Consider the following 24,792-nt stretch of genomic DNA (forward strand, 5'->3'; position numbering starts at 1 on the left):
CTGCTTTTTTTAAAAAAAGAAAAAAGTACAAATGCCAAGAATTTTGAAATCCCATAAAGAACATTTTAAACTGAAAGATATAAATTGCATTATTTCCTAGAGAGGGAGCAAATAAAGCTATGGTTAATGTTAATGTGTCTTGAGTATTGTATATGTTCCTGAGAAATCAAAGACAGAGAAATGCTTTAAAAATATGAATGAGCACATAGCACCTGGGTGCAGAGGTCAACTAAGTGTGCGGGTTCTTACCTGATAGCTAGATTTTTTTTTTCCTGGTATCTCACTCAGTTGCCAGGCTCTGAAATGCAGTGGCACGTTCACAGCTCTCCACAGTCAAAGATTCCTGGGCTCAGGTGATCCTCCCTCCTAAGGCTCCCAAAGTATTGGGATTACAGGTGTGAGCCACTGTGCCCAACCCCATGGCTGGATTTCATATTCACGGTATAAAGATGTCTTTTGGAATTTCCACTATAGGAACAGGTGATTTTTTTTTTCATCAATTTCAGCACTGAAGTCCTAAGTGCATATACCTGGTCATTAATTCCTTAACAATTTAAGGCACTTTGGGCTCTGTGTTTAAGTCTAGCACCAATCTAGGACTTAGACTGATAAAATTTACAGAATTCCTAAATTCTTGTCTCTGACTAATAAATAACATTAACTTCCACAGATAATCATACCCGTGTCTGATGCCAGAAAATTCCACTCTATTCACTGTAAGTCCGACAGATCCTTACCCGTCTTTGATAGGATAGGTTGTGTGTAACACTGTGATCACCGCATAGAAAATCAGAAAGCCTTGGTTTTAAGCCCAGTTTGACCATTAACTACCTGATGAACCTGGCCCAGCTACCTAACTTCCTTATAAATTACAAGTTATTAGAAAGATAAAAAAATAAAATAATATATGAAAAACCCTGAAAACTATAAAACAAAATGTAATAAATATATCATCTTAGATCAAGGGATTCCCTTCTAAAATGGAATCTCCTAGTTCCTGTCAATAATATTTTATAACCAATAATTATTCATCTTTCTGTAATTCTCACATTAAAAAATAAATACATATCGGTCATGTGAAGCAAAATTTTACTCTGAGCTTGAAATGGAGAGGGTGATGAGGAAGCCATTCTGAAGTTCCCAAAAATGTTGCATTACTCCTTTCTTCCTCCCTTCCTTATTCCTTACCTGTTTGTAAGTGTTAGGTATAGTCAACTAATAATTTTTAATAATGCACCTCTTGCATGGATCATATACTCTAAATAAGAGAAAGTACAGCAGAATTTTCACCACAGAATCAGTAAAGAATAAACCGATACTTATTTGTATCTGAAACAAAGCGGTTTTTCTATCCCCAGCTATCTTTTTCATGGTCAGTGATAGGGTCAGGGACACAAAGGTTATCTCCAAGGACCACAGTAACAGATTTGCATGATGCAGGAGTCTCAGGCAGGACTCCTGGAAGCAGAACAAGGGGAAATTTCCTGTACACTGAAGACTTGCTATCAATATTAGTAAAAGCAAAGCGTTGAAGTGGTCCTCGTCCTTTGCCCAGCCCTCATCCTCCTCCTCCCACAAACAACCAAAGGGTTGAGAATTAGCCACCAAATAATGAGATTCCCTTACAGGTCTTAGTCATAGCAAAGCAACAAGAACATAGGCAAAGTGCATGGACAAATAAAAGAGGTTATCTAGGCACAGAAAGGATCTTAGGAAATACTGATGGTAAAAGTAGTTAATACAATATCTGAGCAGCATTTAATCCTTCTCAAATCCACTGTTCAAATTCCAAAAATAAATTAAAAAATTAAAAAACCAAAAACAGCATAATATTTTAAAAGTATAAAAATCTGTCCGTATTAGAAATAACTATGAAGGTCCACCTGTAGGCAAAAAGACTCTTATTAGCAGCAGAATTGGGAGGAAATTGCTTGACCTTTCTGTATCTATTTGTGTATCTGCTGAAAACAAAGATGGCATGTTTAGTACATGGTTGATATTATCATTTATGCCACAAGCATAACTTTAGTGTTTTCTACTGTCATAAAAGTGCCATAAAATATCAACAATATCTAAAAGGACTAAGAAAACAAGCACTCCTTCATCTCAGGCAGGAAGGTAAAAAAGCAGGCTTTGAACATAAAAATGTGTTAGCATCAACTCACAAGTCTCAAATTCACTAATTTGTCACATGATGACCCGTAGGGCTATATTCCTACAAGTAGCAACCTTTTGCCATAATGTGAAAGCTGCCACAGGCAATATATTAAAAAATGAGGCAACTGAAGCAACTATGTTCCAATAAAATTTTATTTATGGACTCTGAAATTTGAATATCATGTCACAAAATATTAGCCTTCTTTTGATTTTCTGCAAACACCTAAAAATGTAAAAACAGGTCCTAGCTCATGGGCCATACAAAAACAGGCAGTAGCCATAATTCTATAAGAAAGGGATTGGGAGTAGCGGGAAACTACCAGGGGAGTTGGGGGGTGGGATTGGCAGTAGTAGGAAACTGCTAGGGGAGTGAAGGGCACAACTCATCAAGAAGGTTACCTGCATAATGAACATTTGTATACTTAACCCTGAATTGTAGCCCACATCTTTAAAATAAAAACAAAAAAATAGGCAGTAGAAATGTGAAATGTTCTTAGACATAACAGTAGCAAGCACTTACCATATATCAGATATGCTCTAATAGAGATTTGGATGTATTATTCACAAGTACTAGTTACTTCTTTATGATACTATTTTAAGGTTAATACCATCATAGTGCCCATTTTACAGGTGAAGAAAATGAGACAGAAGTGACATGACAAGTGAGAGGCGAAACGAGGATATGATACTAAAAATTTGGTTCCAAACTCACATTCTCAAGATCTGTGCTATATAACCACTAAAATGATGAGGGTACAGGACTGTGACATATAGGGAAGGAAATATTTAATCACTGGAAGTGGAATGGGTTACATTTAATGACTTCCCAAAGAGGGCAACAAGATATATACCACATTTCAATGAATTCAAAATGAAGACTTTTTTCCTAGCACACCACTTTACAGCATGTCTGGTGTTTCAGTATCACATGGGATCTACTCTGGGAAATAGTTTGGAAATGTCAGAAGTCATCTTTTAACAAAAATAAAAACTGATTCATCTTGACAATTAACCTCTTATTTAAATTGTGAAATCTCTGCAAAGACTTATTTGCAGAGACTTCTCTGACAGAGGGAATACAGCTTCATAATCCAATTGAACAAATATATGGTGAATACCTCCTTTGTGCTTGGTCCTGCAGAAATGCCAAGTTCAGGTCACCCTCCTCATTTACAAGAGGTTTTCATAGTTTTCCAATAAATAAAAAATGGTACAAATGAACAATCTTGAACTTGGGGATTCAGATAAGTCTTGGGTCACATTTAACTTAAAAAAAAAAATTAAAAGAGGCCAGGCACGGTGGCTCACTCCTGTAATCCCAGCACTTTGGGAAGCCAAGGAGAGAGGATTGCTTGAGGCAAGGAGTTCAAGACCAGCCTAGACAATAGCAAGACTAGACTCTATAAAAATATATATTTGCTCAAGAGGCTGAGACAGGAGGATTGCTTAAACCCAGGAGTTTGAGACTGCTGTGAGCTATAATAATCACACCACTGTACTCCAACCTGGGTGACAGAGTGAGACCTTGTCTCAAAAAAAAAAGCAACGTGTATGTGGTATGAATCCAGATGACAGATGATACGGTCCTGGAGTGACCAGTTATGGTCCTGCAGTGACCAGCTTTGACTGTCCCCACCTCTCATTTCTATCTAACATCACCATTTTGACAAAAGAGACCAATGTTATTAACACTAGTAGCTGGACCACTACTACCACTAGATTTTAAAATCTTACAGCACAAAGGCAAACTGTCACCACAATGAACGAGGAGAAACCAGGAATCTGTTGGGGAGCGAGGGCTACAAACACCTACATGTGATGGTATAACTGAGTAAAGCAGACCTGCAGACCCCAGTCCCACCTGGAAAATCAGCTTGCTCTGAAGGCTGAAGTGGCAGCTATCTCAGTTCCAGCCAAGGGTGGCCAGTGGAAATTCAGGTCCTGTTGGCAAAACTTCTCATTTTTCAAAAGAAGTTGGAAATCTGAATTTATATGTAATACTATAATTCTCTAGTATTATATACATATATATAAATACTATATATAATACTATTATATTATATAATTTTGTAATTATATAATATATATATAAAATACTAGAGAATTATATGCAATTCTCCAGTATTTGTAATTTCCTAAAACATTGTGCCAGACAACTGAATCTTGTCTACATGCATACCAGGTCATAGGGTAGCTGATGAGACATCTCCACAGAGCGTGAAATAAAGGAGTAGTCAACAATAAGTCCCTTGAGGAATTGGAAAACTCTGTGGAAAGGACACACATACACACACATACAAACATACACACATCTATCCACAGACTGGGAATATGATTAATTGCAAAATCCTACCTTCTCTAATAGTAGAGTCACTATTTTTGCTCAGACCAAACACAAAGGAGTCATTCCTGATTCACTCCCTTTCACTCCCTCCCCAACTCTATCTCACCCACCTCCAAAAATACATCCCAACTGTTACCACTCCTCATCATCATTGCACCAACTCTAGTCCAGTCATTACCTCTTGCCTGAACTTTAGCGTCAGCCAACTCACCTCTTTGGTTCTATATAATAGTCAGAATAATTCAGATTTTAATGTGCAGACCTTATCTTGTCATTTCCCTGCTAAAACCTAATGGGCTCCCATTACAGGCAAATCCAATCAACTCCAAAAAGATCTTACAAGATCTGTGCCCACCCCCTCTGATCTGATTCTGTATTATTCTCCACCTTCAATATTTCTAGTTATTTTCACCCTAAATCCAGTAACCATAGATAAAAACAATCTGTTGGAGAAAAAAAGAGCAAGAAAGTAAGATTTAGGAAGTGCAGTTTGGAGTTCTTAAAAGAGTGATATGCTAATACTTTGTATCAACAACAAACAAACCAGAAGTTGAACTGTGCCTTAGATTTTCCAAGTGGAAGATTAATCAGTGCCTACTTTATGTTGAATAGCATGCCAACATTGAGAAGACAAAAGCAGTCCTTACATTCAAGGCACTCAAAATGCAAATATAGTCTTGCATTACTTAACAACATAAATACAACCTGAGATATGGTGTCGACAGGTGATTTCTTCATTGTGGGAACATCACAGAGTGCACTTACACAAAACTAAATGATATAGCCTATTTTATACCTCGGTTATACAGTCTAGCCTCTCGCTCTTAGGCTACAAACCTATACAGCATATGACTGTACTGATTACTAAAGGATTGTAACACAATAGCAAGCATTTGTATATCTAAATATATCTAAGGACAGAAAATGTATGAGAGAGGATCCCCCAAAATGGAATTTATTTACAAAAAATGGTGTATTTATTCTTACATATTTAAACTTCAGTCACCTTCAAAGTATTCTCCATTTGTTGATACAATTCACCTCCCAAGATGCTTTTTCCACTGCTCAAAACAGTTTCTAATCTTGTCAACTTTGATGCCTTTCAGTGTGCTTCTGCCATTTTTTATTTCACCTTTTCCACATCGGCAAAACATTTCCCTTTTAGGACTTTTTTATTCGTGGGGCAAGATCAGGTAAATAGGGAGGGTGGGGGCTGTGGTCATGCCATTTCTGATCAAAACCGGTAAACACTCAGCACGGTGTGAGTAAATCACTCACCATGAAATGGGCAAACACGCTGAAAGAATCTCCAAAACAAACTTCACTGAAGCCAAAAAGAGACTCTCAAAACAACACTAGCCAATGAGTTACTAGAACACTTACCGTTGCGTGGAAGCCTGTGCCACAAGGGGCCCACCCTCCAAAATATAATTCTGGATTTTTGGGGGATCGCCCCTCATACGGTAAACGAGGTTTTAAACATGGAACACCTGCATAGGACACTTACTATGAATAGACCTTGAAGGACTGGAAGTTGCTCTGGTGAGTCAGTGAGTGAGAGGTGAGTAAATGTGAAGGCCTAGGACATTTCTGTATACTAATGAAGACTATAAACACTGCATACTTAGGCTATACTACATTTATTTTTAAATATTTTTCTTTCCTCAATAATAAATAAAACTTAGCTTACAGTAGCTTTTTTCTTTGTAAACTTTTTGACTTTTTTTAACTTTTTGACTCTTTTGTAATAACACTTAGCTTAACACGCAAACCCATCGTATAGCTGCACAAAGACATTTTGTTTCTTTATATTCTTATATATAAGCTTTTTTCTATTTTTAGAACTCTTATTTTTAAATTTTTAAGTTTTTTTTAAAAGCATAGACCCACACATACACATGAGCCTAGGCCTACCCAGGGTCAAGATCATCAATATCACTGTCTTCCACCTCCATATCTAATCTCGCTGAAAGGTCTTCAGAGTCAACAACACACATGGAACTATCATCGTCTATGATAACAATGCCTTCCTCTGGAATATCTCCTGAAGGACTTGCCTCAGGCTATTTTAGGGTTTACTTTTTTTAATAAGTAGAAGACAAACAGACATATAAGGAATGCTTTGTGTTATGACCTTATAACAGCTATGCTGTCACTAGGTGATAGGAATTTTTCAGCTCCAATATGATAGGACAGGACCACTCCCATATATGTGGTCCATCATTGACCAAAACACTGTTATGCTGCACATGACTGTACAGTACAAAAACAGTACTAACACAACATGGTGAGCACAGTATTGGACTTACGATCTAGCCTGATCCCGCCAAAATCATACAAAATAATCTGTCCAATAATTTACCTACTAAACCCATTATAAATAATCAAATTATAACAGTATAATAAAGAGTAGCATGAGAAGACAAGAATTAAGAAAGAACCAACATGTATGATGAGTATATCTTATGAACAAAAACAAAATTTGAAAAATTTGACACTGGTTGACTAGTCTGTTATTTACTTACAACTGTTATTTACTTACAACCTATTTTCAAAGCAGGATTTGAGACCATTAAATTCAGTTACAATTCCCACTGTTCACCATGTGTGTGCAAATGGCATATATATGAGTATATACGACATATTTATATATATATGTATATACACAGAAAGCATATATACCATAATATATCTGCGTTCTTCTCAAATTAATCTGATGCCCCTGATCAATTAAAACATGATGACCCAGCATCTAATGATATATTGTAAGTTTTAGTCTTTCTCTCTCTCATTTGTTTTTTCCAAGGAGTTGACTAATTTAAAAATTCAAAAATAAATCATTCAGTTTAATATTTCTCCATAGTTTCAACCAGAATCTTTAGCTTATGAATCCACATCTCAACACTGATACAAATACAGCACCCTTTTTGGTTCTTGTAATTCTTTATCTTCTTAAAAAATCAATGATGCGTCAGTGAGCACAATGTACAATATCATCTTAGCTAATGATAATATGTTTACATGTAAATACATTTTTAAGGTATTTCACAATAAAATGTTATACTTTTTTCTCTTGGTGGTGGAATTAATAGTTAGAAATTTTTTCTTTGGATTTCTTCTATTATCTAATTGTTCACAATGTCTATATGTTATTGCTTAAAATAAATAAGATTTTTTAAAAGAAGGCTGCCTCTAGTCAAGATTAAGAAAAAATGATAAAATTAGACTCATCTCAATTATAAAATATGCAGTTTAATAAAAGAAATGAAGACTGTTATTGTCCTCAATATTTACTTTTAGGACTGAACTCCATGGAGAAAGAACGAAAGCAACATTGCTTCTGTCAGAGAAGGCTGAAAGCTTCCAAGGGCATTGAAATAATGTCTAACGAGGTCCTTAAACACCTTGACAAGGAAAACCAGCAAGATGTACTATAGTCACTTAAACAACCAATGAGTGCAGGACTTTCAGCCATTCTCTTTAAGAATTTATGGTAGTCAGCACACGTTCTTAAGAAATGAAAAAAAAAATTCTATTTAGAAGCTTGCTTGGAAGGAGACAGGGCAAGAAGAAAAGGAAGAGAGAGAGAGATACAGACAACAGAAACAGGTGACTCAGGTAAGCACACATTATGCCACATTAGCTACGAGGCCATGATTTACAGAGTGTTCATACTGAAATCAAACCAATAAAGGCACATCCACCTTTAAAACTACAAAATACTATAAAATACATGCTAAACCAGGGAATCACAAGTCATACAGACATGTAACAGAATTTTCCCCTTGATTTTAGTAAGAGAAGTAACTAGTTTGGTAATGGAAATAACTGGGATAATAAGAAACCAAGTAAGGGGGTCAGACACCTGGCGGCCAGGGGCAGGAGCCATGGACATGCACTCCATGGACAAATAATCAGGCGCAGTCTGGAGGTTGAATAAACCCCAACTCCATATGCACGCCAGGCAAGCCTGTAGGCAAGCTTGGTAAACAAGACAGCTCATTCCACATGTGCAAAGCAGTGGAAATGTCTGAAGAATGTAGTTTCTCAAAATTAGGCTTCCATGGAACCAGGGTGAGGCACTATCATATCATTGATAATGATAATGTAAAGGTAAATAAAATGAAATTTCCTTTGTTCAACAAAGGAAAGAGAACTACCCTGCTCCTTCTCTCTCCTTAGGGCATCTCCTTAAAAATATAATAGACCCAATTTTTTGGTCAGGAGTTGGACAAAGCCAGTCTCCAGTTTTACAAGGTAAAGATAAATCAGGAGTGTCTCAGCAGGGGGACAGGAAACCATCACAAGGCATATCCATTTGTCTCTGGTAGAGACAAGTGTTCATTGTTCTTCCTTCAACTTTACTGTATATTTGTATGAAATTCTGTCCAGATCTTGCAGGGTTTTTTTGTTTGTTTGTTTGTCTGTTTGTTTTTGTTTTTTTGAATTGGAGTCTCACGTCATTGCCCAGGCTGGAGGACCGTGGCACACTCACGGCCACCCCAGTGTCGACCTGCTAGACTCCAGCGATCCTTCTGCCTCAGCCTTCCAAGTAGATAGAACTACAGGTGCACGCTATCACACCCAGCTAAATTTTGATTTATTGTAGAGACGAAGTCTCACCAGGTTGCCCAGGCTGGCCTCAAACCCTCAGGCTCAGGCAATCCACTCACCTCAGCCTCCCAAAGTGCTGGGATTACAAGCTGCGCCACTGAGCCCGGCCTGACTCTGTAGTTTTTAGCCAACTGTCTGCATGCACTAAATCGGATATACATACTCAACTATTTTGTGTTTTCTCTGTATTCTGCATTGGTACTAAGGGGTGCCCATGTCAGTCGGATTTTCTTACTTCCCCAACAGACAACAACAAAAATACGAGTGTCAGTTTCCCTCCAAGTCTGACTCCTATCATGGTTGGTGGATGCCTACCTGCAGTGATTGGCGTAAAAGCTTCCTAGGACAGGGACGGCTGGAAATGGGTCCAGTGTCTCCTTGCTCTGTGGCTAGATAGAGCTTCTTCCCCCTCAGACCACCACCTCTTCAGCAATCTCCTCTTTAGAGTTCACAGTCCACCGTGGCTTAAGCCTACCTATTGCTGCACCACCAGAGCCCATCTCTGAAACTGGAGATGGTGGGGCTACACTGGGCTGAATGAAACAATCTCAAGGAAAATGGCTCAGTTCACCCCTTCCAAGACAAAGGGTGAAAAGTCATTTCCTCGCAGCAGATCAATCCCTAAATTGATCATTAATTACAAAGTCTTAACAAATTTGTTTCACAATTACAAATACCAATAAGCCAAAATCATCTAATAAGTATTTTACTGTAAGTTTACTTTTAGTTATTTACTCAGATTTTTGTCGTTGTTATTGAGATAGGGTCTCACTCTGTCACCCAGGCTGGAGAACAGTAGTGAAATCACAGCTCACTCCAGTTGTAAGCTTAGCTTGAGTAATCTTCTTGCCTCATTCTCCCAAATAGCTGGGACTACAGACGCATGCCACCACACCTGTCTAATTTTTTTTTTTTTTTTTTGGTACAGACAGGGTCTCACTTTGTTGCCCAGGCTGGTCTTGAACTCCTGGCCTCAAGTGATCATCTGCCTTAGCCTCCCAAAGCGCTGGGATTACAGACGTGAGCTACCACACCTGTTCTAAGTACTTGATATGTACAAAGCACAGTGTATTAAAAATATTTAGCATTTGTACTTTAATCACTTGTTTTTAACTTAAACTAGATGAAATTCATTTTGAAAGTATAATTTTGAGACAAAAACAAATCCTATTGAATGAAAAAAACAAACAACAACAAAAAGCATAGCAAAACATATCTGGTAGTTGATGTTTAAGACTACAGAGTGCATTTTTTTTGCTTTTTAGAGGAATTAGTAAATAAACATATATGGAAATTTGTATTTAAGAAACTACATGAATGGGTATGGCTCCTAAAACAATTAATTGAGTTGCCATACTTAAGAAATAATTGAGTTGCCATACTTAAGAAAAACACCAATGCCAGACCCAATGTGTAATTCTCCAAGTGCAAGCCTCTGCTACAGATGGTATTTATCATCACACAAGAAGCCTGCCAGTCTCTTTACAGTACTAACAAGAGAACTGAACATACACGTGAGAAAATGGTCTGGGCTGCTTTTTCTGCACCCGATGTACAAATCACCCTCCACATCTTTATCCACACTATTTTTGTGATCATCGATTTTTAACAAGAAAACAGTAGAAGAAACAATAGGACACTGAAAGCAATGTCCCACCGTCTCCAAAAGAAACATGTCTGAATAGACATAGAATAGACATGAATAAACACATTGGAATCCATAAAAAACACTTTGCAGTTTTCCTCTCTTACGTTCTGTGCATTTGGATTTCAAGTTAGGAACTGTAACTTACAGGAAAACTTGGCTCATATCTGTCTTAGGAAAGGAAAAAGCAGAGATCTGCCCAAACTAAAGTTCAGCATTTTTAAGTTTGCATTTTCTCTACCTAACCTGTATTTGTTAAACCTCTTTTGAGAATCGTTTCACCAAACTGATAAAAGAGCTTCTGCAATTTGTACATTCTCAGTGGCACCAGATGAGCAGCTCTGAAAGTCAGCCAAAGAAAATGCAGGCTCAAAGTCAGAACAAATTTCCCAACAGTAAAGCAATGAAGGCTTCGCTGCCTCCCTTGGGAGACCAGCCTGATAACAAACCAGAGGCTTGAAAATTAGAAGGAGCAAAGCACTCAGGTTTTACATACCATACAATGGAATAAAGTGCTTAATGAGCCAATGCTTTTTTTCCATTTCTGCTGATACTTGTAGCACAGATCAGCGATATAACAAGTCAGGGGAACTGATCGCGTTTTTATTTAACATTTCTAAATAATTATAATCTCCTATATGCTTCCCAGCAATGCCTCAATATATCTTAGCAATATGAGAAAAGTAATAATGATCAAGTGTATTTTACGGCTACAGGAATGTAGCGCAAGTGACCTGAAAAAATTGGTGAATAATTTGCCTGAGGTCATAAATAAACGAGCAGATATCCAAGAATAAGTGTTTAATTTCCTAACTCTTAGCTCCCTTAGATAATCATTTTCTCTTGCACTCTTCATAACTTTTCAAAATTCAAGAACCGTAATTTACACTACATGACTTCTCAGGATGATCAAACTCCAACACATTGTATACTTTGTGGCATATTAACAAAGATTTGCAGCAAAAGGAATATATATTTATAGTGAGTGTTGTCTTAGCTATTGCATATTCATATATAATTAAAAATCAAAGATGGTTTTAAGCCCATATTACTCAATATTCTCAAGGTCTTTACCAAATCCCTTGTCAACAAATGAATTGAGCTGGTTTTAAGTTTTAAGCCTCAGTTTTCTTCACAGTGAATTTGGTAGGGGATCCTATGTGAAGAACCATACTGAGTAAATAGGAGAATGATATGCATCAAATCCAAGTGGTTATTTAACAGTGGCTCCTGAATGACTCCAACCAATCAAGTAAACAGGGAAAGTTTGAACAGTTGGATTTGTTTGTCTATTTTTTGTGAATAAATGCAACAAAAGTCCTTATGCACCTCATTCATATCCATAACGTAACACAATTCATTCTATTTTGCTTTTTTATTTTAAGTCGGGGTCTCACTCTGTCGCTAGACTGGAGTGCAGTAGCACAATCATGGCTCACCATTGCCTCAACATCCTGGGTTCAGCCTCCCGAGTAGCTGGGATGACAGGTGTGTGCCACCACATCTAGTTAATTTTTTAAATTTTTTTGTAGACACGCGGTCTTGCTGTATTGCCCAGGTTTGTCTCAAACTCCTGAGCTCAAGTGATCCTCCAGTCTCACCCACCCAAAGTGCTGGCATTACAGGCATGAGCCACCATGTTCAGCCCATTCTGCATTCAATTCCACACTCTATTCCTATCTCTTTCCAATACAACCGTCTCCACTGGTTTACAAACCTACAGTATTAGGCATATTAAGTGTATGTCTGTGTCACTTTCATTCATTATTTACTAAGCCTATAAATACTCATTGGGTATTCTAAATGCTAAAAGTTGGGCCAATGAACAAATAGATAGTCCCTGCCTCCATGGAGCTTACCACTAACTAAGAGAGAAGACAGGCAATTATTTGAATCACAGTTATGGTAAGTACTCCAAAGAATAGCACTTTGAGAGTATAGAGTTAATCTACCCTAGTCTAAGGGTTCAGGAAAAGTTTTTCTGAAGAAGCAACACTTAAGCTCAGGAAGTAAGGAGGAGTAGGAGCTGGACAGGAAGAGATAGAGGAAGGAGTGTGTGCAGGAAAGCCCACTGGGATTGGGGGTTGGAGCGCAGGAGCACAGACAATGCAGCTGGGACAATGAGGCAGAGAGAGTAAAGTAAAGCGAAATGAAATTAGGTTTAGACTGGGAGGCAACTACTTAGGGCCTTAAAAGTCAAGTAAGATCCAAATATCAAACTATGTACACCTTAAGTATATAAAATTTCTTCAATTAAAAAAAATTGTAAGGACAATGGGGAGCCAGTGAGAAAGTTCACAGAAGAAAAAGTGATACCCTTTAAGATCACTCCAGCTGCTCTGTCAAAAATGGAAGGGGGATGGAGAAGGTGGAACAAGGAAAGGAAGAACCAGTCACCAGATTATTACAGTATCCATGTGTCCATACAGTAACTTTCAAGAAAGGTAAAGTCATGACTCTCAGAAAAACGTTAACATGTGTAATGTTAACATGTGTCAAAGACTTTATTGAACTCATTAATTAATGAGGGGACCCCCCCATAAGGTGTCACAACCAGTTCAAGAGAAAATTCAAAAAAACACGTTTACATACAAAAAAGAAAAACTAAAGTCAATTAACAATAGATGCAAAAATTACTCTGTCCAAAGGGCAATAATCAATTGCATTCTGACTAATTTGTGTATTTATGGATAAGAATCATTTGCATTATTACCTATTTTCTACAGAGTTGTAAAGTACCCCCAAAAAATGAAAAGCAGAGGTAATCAAGGGCTGAGCAAGACAGGACACCCACTGATGTTTTCTGCCCATTTTAAGGTCTTTCACAATTTTTTCTAACATAGATAACAGTGACTTAAAAAAGAGAGGTGTCAGTAAAGCTGGAAAGAGGTGGACAATTCTGAATAAATACAGGACTTGGAATTAACAAGACTCAGCATTTGATTGAGACTTTGGATGGGAAGGGGGCTGCAAAGGAAAGGACTAGAGAAATGTCTGTTTCAAGATAAATTCCTAAATGGCAGAAAAAGCCATCAGTGTCTGTCTGGATTTCTCAGCCCAGGGGCCCTGCTGCTCTGTGGAGGGACCCATACCACAGGGAAGTAGTGGACCCATTACATAATTATATTTTAAAGTCCACCACAATATTCCAATGAACATGGATTAAAAAGAAAGAAAATTCATGTCTTTCAATAGGATTTTTTTTTTCTTTTTTTATTGCTTGTTCTAGCCTCTGGATTATCTAGTGACACCATGCACAAATACAGCCTTTCCCTGGTTCAGCAAGGGTTAAGCTGTGTGGTAGTCTATGGATATCTCCTGGTCTGGAAATGTGTTACTACCTCTCCTGAGATCCCCACTTGGAAGAAATCCTACTTATGAACTTAAAGATAGACAGAGGAACTGGGCTCGGTGGCTCAGTGTGTAATCCCGCGCCTTTGGAAGGCTAAGGTGAGTGGATTGCCTCAGCCCGTGGGTTTGAGACCCACCTGGGCAGTGAGACCTCATCTCTACAATAAATCAAAAAATCAGCCAGGCATGGTAGCGCATGCCTGTAATTCCGGCTACTTGGAAGGCTGAGGCGGAAGGATCGCCGGAGCCCAGCAGGTCGAGGCTGTGGTGGCCGGGAGCGGCCACTGCACTCCAGTCTAGGCGACAGAGTGAGACTCCAACTCAAAAAAAAAAAAAAAAAAGATAGAGGAAAGAAAAACCAATGTGGCTAAAGTTTGGTGTCACTACTATAAGTCTCCTTCTCATTATATCCAAATACTCATAATTTCCTAAATAAATTATTTTTGACTTTCATTTCTTGCTAGAAGTAATCTGAAATAAAACATTTTCAGGGTCATCCCACTTTTGATACTTGTCCTTTAAACAAAACAAATTTTTGGCTTCTGTGTCAGTTTACATACACAGGACTTTTACTAAAATTTACCAGTTCTTTTCTACTATTTTGGCAAGAATTACAAACATTCCAGGGCAAATAATTTACATGGAATTTAAAGCTCCCACGTACACTGCAAAATAATATACATTATCAATGTACAAGTGTAAATATCTAGTCCATTTACTAAACTAGTCTGGTAGTACATTTTAGGTCTTTTTAAAGATGGCAATGACCCACCATAAATACTAAGAAATTTATTTTCAATTATTCTCTCTCAATTGTATTCTCTATTCTTCAACATGCCCCCTTCCTTGTCTTCTTATACTTTCAATTTCTCTCCATTTTCATAAACAAGTACAAAAGTAATTTACCCGGTTTCAAATGTTCCCTAAACTTAATCTACAAAGACTGCAATGCTTTCAAATTTATCTTCAAAATTAGTTCTAAGGCAATTCTTCCCCAATGACTACATTAAGCTGCTAAAAACAGCTGCACTTGTTCTGTCAAGACAATGACCGTGTTATCCTCATAATAGCCAAGATGGATAATCTTACCCATATGAGAACTCATGAGACCACTGGAATAAAACATCTCATATCCAGATTCTCCCAGTTGCTAAAACTATGTCACCCAGAATACAGTTACATGCATTTAGATAGTTCAAAAGTATTTAATAATGTCAAGTCCAAAATGTATATGTTACATGTATCTCTAGACTAAAACAAACTGAAATTTACTGAAAACACCTGTGTCTGCTTTGGAATAATCCTTCACATAAAATCGCGAATTATGCAAGCACCTCTACATTCTTATTCTCTATATTCTTAATCCTTCTGTCAAAGTCACTTTCCCCATTCCTTATATTCTCAGAGACAAGAGAAAAATATCCCTCAACAAAAACTTGTAAAACCTAAGAAACACTGCAATCAAATAATCAGCTATAAATTGGGAGGTAGCACAATGTTTAAATTATGTTGCTACATAAAGTAATCTTAAAACATTCTCATTTTTTTCTCAAAGAAATACCAATGTTTATTTCCCTGACCTTTACAATTTTCTCAAATAGAAAATGTTGAAAAATAACTTTATATTAAAATAGCTTCCAGCTGGGCTCAGTGGCTCAGTCTGTAATCCCAGCACTTTGGGAGGCCAAGGCGAGTAGATTGCCTGAGCCCGCGGGTTCAAGACCCACCCGGGCAACTTGGCGAGACCTCGTCTCTACAATAAATCAAAAATTAGCTGGGCATGGTGGCGCGCACCTGTAGTTCCGGCTATTTGGAAGGCTGAGGCAGAAGGATCACCTGAACCCAGCAGGTCAAGGCTGCGGTGGCTGGGAGCGTACCACTGCACTCCAGTCTGGGCGACAGAGTGAGACTCCAACTCAAATAAATAAATAAATAAATAAAATAGCTTTAAAAGACCACAATAGGGTTTCTCTGAGAAACCTTTATTTTTCAACTTGCTAGAGTCGAATCCTATAATCCATTCATCTGAAACTTCTCCCCCACCTCAGACTTTAGTGGACAAAATCCCAACTTCAGTAATGAATGGATAATCATATCAGAACAAATTTGAAAACAACACTGCCAATTCCTCTCTTCAGCATGCTCTTTCCCTAGAATAATTATTGATCAAAGTATTGATTATGTTCCAAGTGGTTAGAAATGCTGAGCAAAACAGATCTTCGGAGGGAAATCTGAGAAAGTACACAACAAAAGTACCCACAGGGCAGATAGACATTATTACCACATCCACAAGAATGAAAATCCCTAAATATTTCTGACAGGGTAGAAAGGCTGCCTGAGTGGTAACGATGGGTTTAACCAGGCAAAATGAAATCATCAGCCTTTGAGCTAAGTGAACACAAAATTTTCTCAATAATAATTTCCTAGTTTTACCCAAGATTCACAGAATCAAAAGCAACACACTGTTGGCCGAGATACTCTGGAGAAGGCCAGTTAAACAGCACAACACAAAGCGTTTGCATCAGAATTTCCATTTAAACATGTCGAGAATACAGGAGGAGTGAGGGTATCTGCATGCTCAGAAGGCTTCTGTTAGGTCACATTTCACGGGGAAAATTCGCTGCACTTCCAACCAAGCTCTATCAGTCAGAATGAGGTGTTTGAATCATTGTCAAATTTTTGAAGTCTCAGTTACCTTTGAAAATCGAGCATTTATCCATTTGGTAAAGGTTTTCTTCTGCACGTCATTGTGTTCATCTGTGGGAGGGAAAAAGAGAGAGAAGGGAAAAGACTGAGTTTGTACTTTTAGTATGGCACTAGATGAGATTATCTCCATCCTGGGGAGTTTCAAATGATCTTATTAATGGAGTGCACGAGACACAACGATGCACAGCTAATGCTGAGCGTGATGGTGGCCGAGTTCATCATTTACATGAGCCTCACAATCCTACTACAGAAGGAGGCCCACACACCCTTCCCCGGGGGGATCTGCCTGCCTCACACTACGTCCCAGAGTATTGCTACCAGCCACTAAATCCAGGTCTGTGGGAAAGAACCAGAATTTACTGTCTATTACATCTACTACTTTCTGTTGCATTTGTCAGTTTCAGCATGAGCAAAATGTTAGCATGTTCAAAACACAAGTCAAAGGTATCCAGTAAAAACTAAGAAATTACTTTCTCCCTTGTTGCCCCCCAGAACAATGGTACAAAGCTTACAGTCAATCCTGTAATCTATTTTCCTGTAGTAAGACTGACTTAAGGTTTTAATAATCTTGATCTATACAAACATTTTACACGTAAAGAAATCAGAAGAGTTTAAAAACATGCCAGGCATGGTAGCACACACCTATAATTCCAGCACTTTGGGAGGCTGAGAGAGAGGGTTGCTTGAGCCCAGGATTTTGAGACCAGCCTGGGCAACAGAGCAAGATACCATCTCAAAAAAAAAAAAAATTATCAACTTTGGGTTTGATTACAAATTCATCTTCCAAGCCATAACAAGTAAAAAATTAACCTTCAAAAACAAAATCATTCTTAATTTCCTAAAGATGGACAGATTCATCTAGTTAGGTATAAGGAAACTGTGTGGCTAATAAAAAAAGCACAGGACTTTAAAACCAAATAGCCTATCCACTTACTGTGTGACCTTGGATAAGTCATATAACATCTCCTATCCTCATAGTTCTCATCTGTAAAATGGGAAGAAATAACACTCAGCTGCAAGGGTATTGTGAAGATTAGTGAATATAAGTGAGAAACATTTGGCATAAAGCTGGTGTTCAGCTTGTTGTTGTTATGATTAGAGTATAAGTGTAAGTAAGGCAGACAAACAAATGTCCATTTGACCCTCTCTGTTATTTCCACTCACACTTTCTTCCATCATGCCCCAATTTCTTATTAAAAATAGCAAAAGAGGCATTTTTGGCTTAAAGCCTACAAAAGCACCATTTTAACAATCTCTAACTAGTTCTAAGCTGTCTGTTCCCAAAGTATCTGGTACAGTGCAGAACGCCGTAGTTCCATCTGTAAGCATATACTGCCCCCTCCGCCATCAACCATATAGCCAGGTTGCCTCCCACATCAGAACAGCAAAAGAATAACAGAGAAGACCCAGACATGCTCTGCCCTCCATGTGTCAATTCCAAAGGGGCTACCTTCTAATAAACACAGACCTCTTGACTCTCTAAAGGATAATTAGAAGTTCACCGACTACTGCACCAAGTTTGTGTTATTTTTTGGTCCTTACTCCTTCCAGAAGGAGAATTTGTTATTAAGAGGTCATTCCTAGAATAAATATAGCAGCAGCTCCAGAAAAGTGTGCACTTTTATAAATCCATAAAGGTAACTGGAGACCAATTCCAAGACACTATGGAGCAACGGGTATAGAAAACAAAACTGTTCTATAGGAAACGTCTTGATGTTGATGGTGCTGGGAGATGAACTTCCTTCCAGAAGGAAAAATTAAGACAGTGTCAGCCCCTATTTCAGGCTTTATGTCATCTGACCAATGTCACACATAAGCCATCTAGTAACCAAGTGGACTTGTTTACACACTCAATGACTGAGCCAAAGTTATCATCAGAATATAAGGCTATCACCTTACATCAACCAGCAAAGGGCAATATACCAGCCTCACCAACATGAATATCATATTAAATATCAATGTTCATGGCACTTAGATAATGCAATTATTTGTCCCACTACCGTAAATATAATTTATTTTTGTATATTTTTCTATATCCATGATTCCTTAATCCTATGAATAAGAAATATAGAAAGTTCATAAATATCAAATTGTCTTAATTTAATAACATCCATACAACTTAAAAATTTGGGGGTATAATTAATAAAAACTTCTAGGGAGAGATATTACTAAATTTTATTCTTAACCTCTTTTCAGGGAACTCAATTGTCTTCTTTAAAAAACATATCAAAATATCTAATACTATGTAGGTTCCTCTCCAGATATACAGTATAGACATAGAAATGAGTGTCAGTTACCTCATCAGATGATAATCCTTCCATTTTAGCCCATACACAATGAAATAAAATTTTTAAAATAGATTCCCATTGCAGAAATGTTTATAAAAATTAATAATGTTTCTACAATAGTCTTTATTATTTGAGTCTAACTGAGAAAGTATTCACATGTACTAGATAAATTGTATATAATCAAATGTTTCAAAAGTACTCCAATTTATAAATACTCTTCTGCATTAATTTTCATGATACAGTTAAAGAGAAGAAAAAAAGGAGGTTATATTTCAATTTTAATTTGCATTTCTCTTTTTTTCAGACACACACATGCCCTCTTATTTTCTACCAGACAGGAATTCAGTAAAAGAACAAGAATTAGCCTGTGGCTTTTCAATTATGAGATTAAAATGTAACAAATTTGGAACACTTACTAATGTAGAACTGACCTCCAAATCATAACAATTGACGTAAACAACCTTGGCCCAGGTATCTACTAAGGAGGTGAAAATACAATAGCAAACTGTAATAGGACAACTGAAAATCTGTCACATTATTCAAATCAATCATTTTGCCCTTTTTTTAACAGTCTCAAATTATTTCAACCCTCGTGATCAAGCCAATTTGACAATTTAATTTCTCCAAAGCAAAAATGTATAAACACATATAACTTGATCACTTATATATGTATTAAATGAGTGAATATAATTTACACTGCAAGTATACCTTCTCTAGATACATTAGGTTTCCAAACTTCCACTACTGTTTCTTTAGATTTGGATTTTAGAAAACCATTTCGTCTCCGAAAGCCTTCCCTGGCTTAGCAAATCTTATCCATTAATGACCTTTCTCCATTAGGAGGACAAACACGAGACTGAATTAGGAGAAGAAAAATGTGTTAAATCCCTTAAGGCTGCTTTTCCAAATTCTTCCTCTAAATATTTTACTCTTCTTAAAATGCTTTTGACAAGCTCACACAGCTCCAGGGGTTTTCCCTGCTGCCTAGCCTGGAATTTTATTTCTCTGGTAGGTAAGAGAAGGAAAGCAAGAAACATCAACAAAACTGCTTGATAAATCTTCAAGGAAACTGATTTGAAAATGTTTTCACTTCACCAGCTCAAATGCATATCAAAACTTCTTCTTTTAGCAGAACGTAGCAACAAATCTCAATTTAACTCCTAAACTGGAAATGTGACAAAGAAATTAGGTGCTATTTCCCCTATGGAAACACACAAATCTTAGGAAGATGTATTCCACCACTGAACCTCTAATGCTATTAGAGAAAAAGCATTATCCTCCAGCACAGCTTTCAAAGCAATTTCAGAGTGTCCAGTAGGTTGGCACTAACCTAACAGCTATTCAGAAAAGAAGTCCCTAGACCAACAAAAAAAAATCACCTCTTAGGTACAATGTACACAGGTGCAGGTGGTAGGCACACCTAAAGCCCAGACCAAAATCATTTGTACCCCCCAAAGCTATTGACATTTTTAAAAAATCAGGTCAGGGGTGGTGGCTCAAGCCTGTAATGCCTGCACTTTGGGAGACCGAGGCGAGAGAATTGCCCGAGTTCAGGAGTTCAAGACCAGCCTGTGCAACTTGGTGAGACTTGTCTCTACAATAAATTAAAAAATTAGTGGGGTATTGGGGCACGTGCCTGTAGTTCCAGCTACTTGGAAGGCTGAGGCAGAAGGATCGCCTGAGCCCAGCAGGTCAAGGCTGTGAGTGTGCCACTCCAGTCTGGGCAACACAGTGAGACTTGAACGCCAAAAAAAGGAATTTAAAAAATTAAAAAATAAAATTTAAATGTCCCTAGATCGTAAGCCAAAAAAAAAAAAAAAAAAGTCTTGTTGGATAATTTGAAACTTGAATTGGCTGCATTAAGACCCGTTTCACAAGCACAAAATTTCACACACCCTAAGAAGTCAATTTCTCATTAGCAAAAAAAAAAAAAAGATTATTCTGGAAGCAATAAAAGTATTTCGGACCATACTCCCACTTCCATTTCGAACACCACATGTTAATCACCCCCAATATTAATCTATTACTAACACTTAGTCATGCCATTCTACTGTTGTTTTCTCATATTCAATGTGCTAGTCTCTGAACAACACCAATTCATTTACTCAAACAATATGCATTAAAAAGCCATATGGAAATAATAAACATTATATAATAATTTGTTAAATATTATAAATTTGTAGACAAACTGAACCAACAAGAGACAAACTGCTGTCAAGCAGGTGCTTAATCTCCCTGAGCTTCTTTCAAAATCCAACATCCTCAGAGAACCAAAAAAACCCTAAAATGAAAAATAGTTTTCAGAATTATCAAAACTACTCAAGTATACAAGAAGTTTATATATTAACATTTTAAATAATATTTTATGTTTGTCACATTTATACATTCAAGTTATTAGAGCCAAGAACTGCCTTTTAAACAGACTTCCACTTCACTCGGTATAAAGCGAAATACAAGTTGATGGTCTCTTTGGGAGAGGAGGAGATAGATGGAGTGAGAAGAAAAGGGAGGATGAGGCCCGGAGACATAAATTAAATAACTGCCCAGTGTCACCCTCTCAGCAAGTGCCGGACCACAAAGAAAACAAGGTCTAACTAACCGCTGAGCCTATGTTCGATACACTTCCAAGTAAGGGAGAGTTTTAAAAAGTTTAATAGAAGAAAAGGAGTCTTTAAAATAAATCTTGAAAGACAGATGAAGTCTGGTTTATTCAAAGATGGAAAGAAGGGCATTCTAGACAAAGTAAGCTAGTCAATTCCTTCTTCATTTCGGCCTCGGACTCACCTGACAAATAAAAGCCTATGTAATAGCTACAAAAAGTTGTATATCTACAAGAAGACACAGAGGGCTATAACATATGATGATAACAAAATAAAAAGCTAAAAGAATCCAAACTTTAGAAAGTTTTCAATCCTAAAAACAGTTTACTCCCATAAAAAAGAAGGGTACAGACAGAAATACAGACTTAAAAAGTGTTGTTGTAGAAAATACAGATTCTTTGAAAATATCAATCTTCTTAAGCAAACACATGTTCTACTAAACACATGACCCACCTACTCTGCTCCAAAACTCATGGCAATTCTGAAGCTCTTGGTTTTCAGAATGTTGACAGCCCCACCTGGACTGCATTTAGAATGTACATCCTTTTTAGTATTGGAGGAATCTGTTTGTTCCAACTGAGAATTCACCTAGCCCACCTTACTAAAGATAAGAGAAGAAAGGTATGTTAGAGGGCATCTGACAGGACCCTTTCCTATGACCAGAAAGGTCAGAGGCTTATCCCATGACACACAGTTGATGGTGCCACAAATGAAATCAGGATCCATATCTTCTTATCTAATTCTCCTCCTACTCTAAAGACTGATTGTTTTTTTTTTAAACAGCTTTATAGAGATACAACTCACATACCATACAATTCATCCATTTAAAGTCTACAATTCAATGGTTTTTGATATATTATTAATTTTGTTAATTGTGGCAAATATATATTTAAAAATTTGTGATTTTAACCTTTTAAAGTCTGCAATTCAGCAACATGAATTTACATATGCAATACTGTACAACCATCACCACTATTTATTCCCAAAAATTTTCATCATGCTACACAGAAACTATGTAACCATTAAGCAATAACTTCTCACTTCCCCCACCCCCTGGTAACCTCTAATTTACTTTCTGTCTTTATGCAATTGGCCACTTAAGCTACTTCATATAAATGGAATCATAAAATATGTGTCCTTTTGCGACGTTATTTCAATTAGCATGAGGGAGGTTTCATTCATGTTGTATCAAGTATCAGAACTTCGTTTCTTTTTAAAGACTGAATAATATTCCACTGAATGTATAGAGCATTTTGTTTGCTTATCCATTCATCTAAAGATGAACATTTGAGTTGTTTCTACTGTTTGGCTATAACAAATAATGCTACAGTGAACTCTATTTGAGTTCCTGTTTTCAGTTCCTTTGGATAGATGCCTAAAAGTGGAATTACTGGGTTAATACGTAGTAATTCTATATTTAGATTTTTGAGGAACCACCAAATTGTTTCCCATAATGGCTGCATCATTTTACACTACCACTGTTAATATAGACAGTTCCAATTTCTCCATATCCTCACTACCACTTGTCATTTTCCTTTTCTTAAAAAAAAAATATATAGCCTCCTAGTAGGTGTAAAGTGGTATGTCACTGAAGTTTTGATTTGCATTTCCATAATGACTAACGATACTGATCATAAGACCACTGCTTGAAAATGCAAAAACAACCAAATAAAACTCCCAAACTTAGAGACATCCTGAAGGCTTTCTGAACTGTCCAAGTTCAATAATATGTTAATCTGAAATAGCTGAGATTCAAAAATAGGTTTTTTTTCATTTAATATACACAATATTAAAAAATGGTTTAGTTTCATTCTCATAAGAATTATTTTTATAATTAGATGTAACCATTAATTCCTGACCACATTCTAATTTTAGAGTTTATTTTCCTCTTAACTATTTTATTTTTGACAACCTCGAGTTTTTTAAAATAATGTATAAGAATATAGGAGGTAAAGTTTTTCTACTTTCACTTTCTAGAGCTGCTAAACTAAGCTGAAAGACACTAAGTGAGATTTACAGACATCTGACACTGTCTGAAACCTTCCCTTTAGAAATATATTTTGGGAAAAAAAAACCTTAACATCTTAGATATCACCCATATTATACTGTGTTGCAAATGCAAAAGTATAAACATTCAACTTATGGAGATGGAAATTGTAAACCTTACATATACACATTTCACTTTGAATTTTTGTCCTGGGAATGAAGATTTTGATTAAAATCATTTGAAATATCATAGAACAAGGACTGGTTATTTAGGAGAAACTGAATGAGTCATAATGATTATGAGTCATTGTCATAAAAAAGCCAGTCAAAAACTATTTTTTAAGTGATTGACAAAAGGCTAAACTAATCTATGAAAGAAAATTTCTATAAAATTAAGTTCCTCATTTTATCTTTATTATTATCAAATAAGCATCTATTATGTCTTATAAACTGTCTTCAAAAATCTCAAGAAAGAGTGACTACTTCATTAACATATAATTCTAGATGTATGAAAACTAATGCAATAAAATGAGGAAAAACTTTTGAATGTAAAAATCATTCCAGTGATCTGACCTTCAGACTTTCTCATGACAAGTTTTACTTATCAAAAATAGCAACAAATATATGTATTAAAATATCCAAGTAATATTTTCCTCATTTTAATTCTTTTATATCTTTATCATTTTCCCCATGTTATGAAGGATTTTCCTCACAAATCTATACAATAAAACAGTATAATATTCAAGAAATATTAATTCTCAAACAAAAACTTGGAAGAAAATATTTCCCGGCCAGCCTCGGTGTCTCAGTCTGTAATCCCGCGCTTTGGGAGGCCGATTGAATTGCCGATTGAATTGCCTGAGCCCGCGGGTTCGAGAACTGCCTGGGCAACTTGGCGAGACCTCATCTCTCCAATAAATCAAAAAATCAGTCAGGCATGGTGGCGCGTGCCCGTAATTCCGGCTATTCGTAAGGCTGAGGCGGAAGGATCGCCGGAGCCCAGCAGGTCAAGGCTGCGGTGGCCGGGAGCAGCCACGGCCCTCCAGCCTGGGTGACAGAGTGAGACTCCAACTCAAAAAAAAAGAAGCAAATATCTCCCTG

General features: G+C 37.0%; 1 protein-coding gene across 1 annotated transcript in view; it reads right to left on the reverse strand.

Annotated features, from left to right (window-relative positions):
• UTRN (utrophin) overlaps window positions 1-24,792 on the reverse strand; it is a gene marked incomplete at its 3' end in the record, with an annotated part of 204,537 nt that overhangs the window by 78,815 nt on the left and 100,930 nt on the right. The window contains exon 3 of the mRNA XM_008052244.1: window positions 16,807-16,868. Within this exon, the coding sequence (XP_008050435.1) occupies window positions 16,807-16,868 (62 nt within the window). The remainder of the gene's footprint in view (window positions 1-16,806; window positions 16,869-24,792) is intronic.

The sequence above is a fragment of the Carlito syrichta genome, unplaced genomic scaffold, assembly GCF_000164805.1.
Source record: "Carlito syrichta isolate Samal-C Ts95f unplaced genomic scaffold, Tarsius_syrichta-2.0.1 Scaffold269187, whole genome shotgun sequence".
In the NCBI taxonomy this organism is placed as follows: domain Eukaryota; kingdom Metazoa; phylum Chordata; class Mammalia; order Primates; family Tarsiidae; genus Carlito; species Carlito syrichta.